Genomic DNA, 8154 nt, shown 5'->3' with positions numbered 1-8154 from the left:
CATAAGAAACTCTAATGCTACTTTTCAAGCCAACTCTTCTAAAGAATATTTCTTGAAAACAATTTTCTTTAAGACTCAAAAACTTGATTGGTTCGCGATTTAAATTTTTTAAACCTTATGACTTAAACTAGACAAAAAGATCTAAAAAGAGGCGGTTCAGGAGAGGGAGAAAGAGGAGTGAGGAGGAAATAAAGTAAAAGATGGTTGATGGAAAGAGAAATAAGAGAGAGGATTGGACGAGCTAGAGAGGAAGATGAGTGAGAGAAAAAACCTGAGAGAATGATGAGAACGGATTGGAGAAGAGATGAAAAAGGTAAAAAAAAAAAGGAGAGAGAAAGAAGAAAGAAGAAAGATATAGATTTGGAGTGAGAGAGGAGGAGGGAGAGAAAAGAAATGAGTGATTTTAAGTTTAAAAACTCACTTTTTATGTTTTTATAGAATAAACTATATTTTTTAGTTAGTCTTGAGTTCAGTTTTTTTAAATAATCATACCAAACAAGTTTTTAATGCCTAAAATTTGAAAATTGTTTTTTAATTTAAAAAGTTGGATTCGAGTAGAGTATCAAACAGAGTGGCAATTTTTAATAGATTTGGACATATGGCGCATTTTGAGCAACTTATTCTAAATTAGTCTTACTCTTCCAATAACTATTAAATAATATCGATATTTTAACACTAAAAGAAGGAAGAGCTCAAGTCATACAAAGGATAGCCTAATTTGATATCGAATTTGCTATCCATGAAATTCGAACCTAAGACCTCTCACTTCCAAGTGAAGAGGAATACTACTAGATCGTAATACTGAGTGACAATAATTGAATTATATACTTCAAAAAGGAAAAAAGTAACCGTCACGGCAATTCTGCATGGATGGAAACTTGCTAGAGCAATTTCCATTCAAAGTGAATAGTAACTTTTCCAGCCTTCTGCCATGAGGAAACAGATGGAGTTGCTTAAAATTAAAACAGGAGGGGTGGCTTATCAAATTTTCACCGTGTGGTAAAAACAAAAGGAGGCTGCACAAGGCAGTAAAAAATACACCATATTACAGACTAAAAAATTGTAAAATTGGTAACCTAGTTTCAGTATATAAAATAAGATTACAGAAGCAATTCTTTGTTGGTACTGACAGAAGTGAGAGAGCAGCTCCCTGAAACTCTAATACTAGTTTCAGTATCATATATAACAATCATCGTCGATGAATAAGCATTGGCTCTACGCGAGGACAGCGGTAGCCAAATTTAACGACTCGACCGATGAACACCAACTGCTGCTTGGTAGAAGCCGATATGACCAAATTCAGCTCAAAACTTGAGAATCTTGAGGAACAACAGTTGCAGTAGAGTTTGCTGTGATTCCTCTCTTAGCACTAAGCTTCTTCTCCTACTTCAACAAGCCTCCCGCGAATCCACTTTTTAGTAGCGGCGGTCGCTGGCTTACAAGGCGTTTCCTCTTCTCTGGACTGAACTTTGGTGCCGTTGAGTTGAAGGTTCTTGCTGCATTCACTGTCCCCATTTGGATGTAATTGGTTGGGTTCATTGCTCCGATCCGATTGCTTTATTAGGTCCTCAAAACCAAACGGAGGCAAACCATATCCACTGGTGCTCGGTGGGGGAAGGTCCTCTTCCCTATTTAGCATATCCTCCAATGGGGCAGGGTCCTCGAGAGCGTTCAGCAAATCCTGCAATGGGGAAAGGTCCTCTTCAGCATCTAGCATATCCTCCGATGTGAAGTTGCCAAAGCTGGAGTCCTCGTTTGTACTCGATAAGGTTTTCGTGCCATTTATCTTTGCAATACCCGCTTCAGTACGACCTCCAACCGCAGTGCATGGTTCCTCCTCACCCTCACTAATCACTTCGTATGATGCAAATATAGGGTCTTCATTCTCATGGAAGGACAAAGTTTGGATGCCATTTACACTTCCATTATCTGCTTCAGCCCCAACCCCAGTATATGTCTCCTTTTCATCCCGACTAATCGCTTCATTTGACGCAACTGAAGGGTCTTCATTCGACGCAGCTGAAGGGTCTTCATTCTCGGAGGAAGAAATCTGTGCCGTCCCTATAGATTCAATAAACTGAATTGCCTCAGCTATAAGCTGTCGGGTTTCAACAAGGGAAGCTCGAGCAACAGGGCTCTTTGTTGCAGCAACCTCAAGGGCCATGGCCGCTTTCTCAGCTTCAGCAATCAATAACCTGCGAAATACCAAGACAGCTGATGGAACGGAAACCAAAGAAGGGGAGATACGATTTTCAGGCTAGTGATTCCCTGTTAGGAGTTCATAGAGTTTTCAAACCAATCAATATACACAATGAACTTACCTAGCTCTTTCTACGGCTTCCCTTTTTTGGGTTTCAGCAGCTGCTCTTTGTGCTCTGATGTTCTTTATCATCTCCATCTTAGAACTCGCGAGAGGATCCTTGTACATGGGTGCTTTACTTCTCAACCTCAGTCGTTGCTTTTGGATTTTAATCTCGCTACTAGAGAAATTGGTTTTCTCACTAACTTTTTTCTTTGCAGGGATCCTTCTTGTGGACTCTGAACTACTGCTTGGCTTCTTCTTTGGCTTTCTATCAGGTCCATACGATGTGTCGTAATATTTAGCCAAGGCAGAGCACACACGGTCGCGATAATCCTGATACATGAATTATATGAGTAAAATAAAATACAATCTTAAAGAAAACAAGGCTCAGGTTCCTGCTACTGTTACCAAACATGTAATAGCAAAGATCATTTAGGCACTTATGCATACCATTTAAAACAATTAGAGTGGAAACTTTAACTTGTAATGGAATCGTCTTGAAACAATTTATATAGCAATGAAAACTTCAAGATTACCATATTTGCACTTACAGGATCGTTCCATTTTGCAGAGATTGCTTGTGAAATCTTCCTTCTTTGCTCGAGAGACTTGGGTGCTCTCTTGCTTCCTTTTGGCCTACGCATAATTTTCCTTTGCTCCACACTCTCTGAATACTCCTCTGTAAGCTTTTCATCTAAGATCTTGTAGGAATCCCACTGCAGTTCCTCTTCACCGTCGTATCCTTGTCTAGAGGCTTCAGCAATTAAGTTCTGCCAGTCAAAGCAGCAATTTTCCTGCAATGATAGCTTCTCACGCCGCCTTTGCCACCCGATTCGCACTCCAAGCCCAATTTTAACTCTTGTCTCTTCACTATATGATCAATAAAAGCAAAGATACATGAAATAGGTATGAGGGAAAACTAAATTGAAACTTGTAATCTCAGACTCTTTGGATGCAAACTGCAAAGAAATTAGATGGCAAAGATGGTAGTGGTAAAACAGCACTCAAGTCCTTATAAACAGAAGAAAGCAATACACACCTTTGAGCATGTCCAAGGTTCACCAACTTCATCTTGACCTGCATAGCCAAATATTGTGAGTAGAGCAAACAAATTTGTCGTTTTTCAATCGAGTGATGTTTATTATCTACAGAACCCGTTACCTCCATCTCATAAAAACACAAAACCTGTTGCATCCTTGTAAACCAAACATTTTTGGCAATACACTATCTTTTGATTGGCTACAAATTTAGTAGTATGTGCTTTAAATTAGGTTAGCGGTCAAGCATTAGCAAAGTGATCCTTCAATCAACAATACATTTAGTTTCTTCATAGGACAAAGACCGGCTAACCTGCCCATTTGAAAGTAGAAGAGCTGCAAGATACTTGGGGGAGATTACCATTATCTATGAAATAATAGGACTAGCAGTAAATCGAGCAGAATTAGGAAGACGCTCAAGAGATGGGTCTTAGAATAAGATGGTTTGACAAGTCAATGACCTGTATATTCAAATAGCTAATGTTCCCTTGGAACCAACTAGACTGGGAAAGCTTTTTGCCTACGATAAACCTCATCGTTATAAGTATCATGCACTGACTGAATGGTACAAAAGAGATGCAACCTCCATACATAGACAGTACCGGGTAGATCATTTAAGTTTATGTGTGCAAAGTTTTATTAGAGAGCGAAGTTTCGAATGTAGGCATTAAGATCATTCTATGAGAACATACAAATTCTTCTTACATGACATCACCTTAGGATTCTGCATTGCAAGCCTTGTCCTCTCTCTGATCAGCTGAAGGGTTTCTGCAATATTATACTAATAATTAGCGCATGATAAGCAAAATGGATGCAGATAGGTAACGCAAAAGGCAGATTGGATAATCATATCACTACCAGGACTGTGCTTTCTGCCTTTGTTCCATGGCGTGTTCCCTTTATTAGCATTAGAAATCCTCAATCGCCTTAACTTCTCCCTTTCATCCAATTCTTCGGAATCTTCACTTGAAGGCTCAGGCTGAACTGTCCAGGTGCTCGAATCCATGGCCAGCTGTGACCCGTCGAAACCCATGTGTGCATTCTCATTCTGAACCAAATTTTTGGATTCAAGAGTAGCGACTGCCTTAATCCGGAGACTACCCCTTGGGATGTTAATGTGCCCCAAATTGAAGTTCAATTTTATAGATATACCAGAGAATTTCCAAGCAGAGGACAGTTTCTTGTCATTTCCGAAGGCGAATGGACTTGAAATTACTTTACCATGAAGAGGGGTTTGAGACCTGAGTGTACCGAGATGAATTTGGAAGGCAGGCTGTGCAGCAGCAATCTCTGCTAACAAGGACAGGCATTATAAGAGATACCCTCAAGGCCACAACAATATCAGCAAGTAGCATTTGCATAAACATCAGTCCTTTAACAATTTAACATTTTTTAGGACACGCATAAAATGTTTCTAGCCAGTAGCCAAACAATCTAAATTCTTTAACAAAGGCCTCATTTGGTATTTAGGACTGGATTGGAAATCTCACTGGATTCAATATATGTTGAAGGAAGAAAAGGATGATAGCCTTCGGATTTTGTCCAAGTTGAAGGTAGAAGATAGACTAGTTATGAAAGAAACTTATCCCTACCAATCCGACCATTCATGTGGGGGATTAAGAGGGATTAGTTTCCTTCATTACTAATCAATCTTCTCCCATTTCCGACAAAATAGAAACTATCTTCTACCTTCAACTTGGAGAAAATTTGGAAGTTGTCATCCATTTCTTCGTTCAACATACATTGAAACAAGTGACTTACCCAATCCAATACAATCATTGACACCAAAGGAGGGCCAAAGAGTTAGAAATCCATCAAACTAACATCCACAAATATCAATAAGAGTATTTACATAAAAATCAGTCCTTTGACAATTGAACACCAACACACACACAAAATGTCACCAGCCACATAATTCAAATTCCTTAAATACCCTTTACTGCGAAATTCATAACAATAATATCATTAAATTTAAGTGCAGCAGCCAGCAGGTGCCATGGAAAAGCTCTAAGTACCATGAATCAGTAAATTAACCACAAACTGAAAAAGCTACAAACAGTTCACTGAATTCGACACAAAGGGTTTCTAAAACTGTAACCAAACACATTCAAAAGCACAAGATAAATGCAGGAAGAGACTGGATTAGAGTACCAAGTGAAGGCATGGGAGCTCATTCAGCCAATTCCAGACTCAGCAGCAACTGTTGGGCACAGCCAGCATTTCAACACGAACTTACCGAGCCAGAAGAGCAGAAAGCAAAAGCCGAAAAGCAGAAGCAGAAAAGTGAGGAGGGTGGATTGAGATTATGGGTGGCGGGGAAGGAAGAAAGCAGAGGGTCTTTGCCACTGCGACTCTGCGAGAGCCACAGACGCATACACTGTCTGATAACGGTGGCAGCAGAGAACGGATAACGAGTGAGTTCAAAAATGAATGCAGCCCATTTGATGATTGATATTTTGGTGAGATTTCACTCCAGTGGCCTTTATGTTCACACACTGCGTCGGCGCTGGGCTGCTTCTGTTCTGATATTTTTATGCGGGCTTGCAATTTGAGCCCATTGGTATGCAAAAGTGGCCTTTTATGTTCATTGACATGTTATGGACACCCAAAACAAAAGGTACCCAATTTCCAATTTAGCCTTCTAATTTTTTTTGTTAGTACAACGGGAGGGTAAGTTCGACTAAGCCACACAATAGATAACATAATAGAGTATCGAATTCGCCACCTATGAGATTTGAACCTAAGACCTTTTACTTACAACTTACAAGTGACGAGGAATATCACCAGACCGTAGTACTGAGTGACAATTTAGCCTTCTAATTCTAAATACTAGCTTATGCCCACACAAGGTGTGTGTGTGTGTGAACATTTTTTATTTTTGTTCTTAAAATGGAAGGAGAGAGGAAGAGAGTGAGAGAGAACATGGGGGTTGGGAGAGAGGGGAGAGAAGTTTATTGTTTTTATGTTTTTATTTTTAATTAGAGATATATTATAATCACATGTAGGTGAGGCTTAAAAAAAAGTAAAATTTTGGTTGTGTGAATTACATTACTGCCTATATTTTTTATTTATGTACAGTTTGATAAGAGGGTTAGAATGGTAATTTTATGAGATTTTAGTTGACAAGAGGGTTCTATTAATATGTAGTTTAGATACATGATGATGAACGACACATTCATCATAGAATGAATTGCTAGAATAGTATCTCATATTTGGTTAGCACGGAATTAGGTTCTTCCCATTGTATAATTTGTACTTGTAATAATTGAATCATTGAGAATATTAATATATGTAACTGTAACACCACGTGACATGTTAATATTTGTGTTTTAAATTCATTCACATTTATAATACATGAACGACGCATTTATTTTAGAATATACTATTTAAATCAGTGAACACATGTTTAAATGACAGATCAACACTAAAGCCAATGTTTACAGTTGCACCTACCCTTTTTATTGTTGCACCTAAACACAAAGTTGCCCAATCTTCTTTTGATGTTCCCTTTTGGATACGGCTGCCATGTGTGAAGAAATCCAATACTCTTTCAAAGAGGCCGAGCCAAGGCCAACTAGGCAAATTGACGTGCGATCTTTTTGCATGCGAGAAGAAAAATTATTAGTCTATTACTGCGTCTTAATAAATTATTAACAGCATGTCACATAATGTATAGATATAAGAAACGTTTACATATGATTTGTGGACCACATCAATCATACGGTTCAGACGCAAAAAAAAAAACATGTCTACATTCTCCTGTTTTTCAATGAACTCTTTGACACTAGTTCGATTTCTGGACAGAATAACTCTTCCGCAGATAAGTGGGGTCAAAACAAACTTAGAACAAAGACCTAATAAAATGCAATGCAACATCAAGCATTGTAGTCAAATTTGTGTGTTTAGATGAAGAGAAGGTTTAGAGATACATTGATCTACTTGTAGGTATGCTATTTGACCTTGACTGGTCCAACTCCCATCAAAGATCCTTTGCAACTTGAATTTGTCCTAGTTTGAAGAAAGTAAAGCATCACATCCCATCCCATCACATGAATTTTTAAACCAATTAACAAGTCTCATATTTGGGATGAGAATCCTTTTGTGGAAATTCTAGAGATTTTTACATCTTAATTGTTCATTGTATATCGTGTGATCAGTTTTTATTAGATACTATTTATGTTTAATTTTAAATAAAAATATTCAAAATAATTTATAACCGTACAATGTAAAATAAACGGTTAAGGTGTGAGATTTCTCAGAAGGGGTGTGCTATCCACACACCCCTTTTTACTTCTTCCACACCCCTTGTTAATTTCTGTCCCTTGATATTTTTTAATTCATCCGATCCGACGGCCGAAAAATTAAAAAAGTGTGAAAAAAGTAAAAAGAGGTGTGTGGATATCACACCCCTTCTCAGAATCCTTGTAATTTAAATCTAGATGGGATCCAAATCCCATATTTGAACGTCATGAGGTAGAATACAAGTTTCGTCAAGGCTTTGGGTTTGGGTTGGCCACCTTCACGAGTTTCCAAAGCAGCAGCCTATCCTTCTGGAATCTTCACGAGTTTCCTCTCCTTGTCTCTTAATATGCATGCTTCCCGGTCAACTTCAACATTCCTGAGCACAAACGCTATTCCAAAACTTCCTCCCTCAACCATCACGATAAGGATTTGGTTAAAAAAAAAATAAAAAATAAAAAATACCCATCACGATAAGAAGAGCTTAACGACCCTAAATCATTTAGTATTACGGTCTAGTAATATTCCTTTTTATTTGTAAGTGAGAAGTTTTAGGTTCGATTCTCGCCAAAGACG

The 8154-nt window shown here is 38.3% G+C and overlaps 1 protein-coding gene across 1 annotated transcript; it reads right to left on the bottom strand.

The window, feature by feature from the left end:
• Positions 1-932: 932 nt before the first annotated feature.
• LOC126611439 (uncharacterized) lies at positions 933-5791 on the bottom strand. The gene is made up of 7 exons (XM_050279731.1): positions 5491-5791; positions 4198-4629; positions 4055-4107; positions 3342-3379; positions 2854-3172; positions 2322-2635; positions 933-2195 (listed from the first exon to the last, which is right to left on the bottom strand). The coding sequence occupies exons 1-7, from the start codon at positions 5501-5503 to the stop codon at positions 1370-1372; spliced, it is 1995 nt and encodes a 664-aa protein (XP_050135688.1). The 5' UTR covers positions 5504-5791; the 3' UTR covers positions 933-1369.
• Between the last annotated feature and the right edge of the window lie 2363 nt (positions 5792-8154).

Source organism: Malus sylvestris, chromosome 17, assembly GCF_916048215.2.
Source record: "Malus sylvestris chromosome 17, drMalSylv7.2, whole genome shotgun sequence".
NCBI lineage: Eukaryota > Viridiplantae > Streptophyta > Magnoliopsida > Rosales > Rosaceae > Malus > Malus sylvestris.
This window is presented reverse-complemented; position numbering and strand designations above follow the sequence as displayed.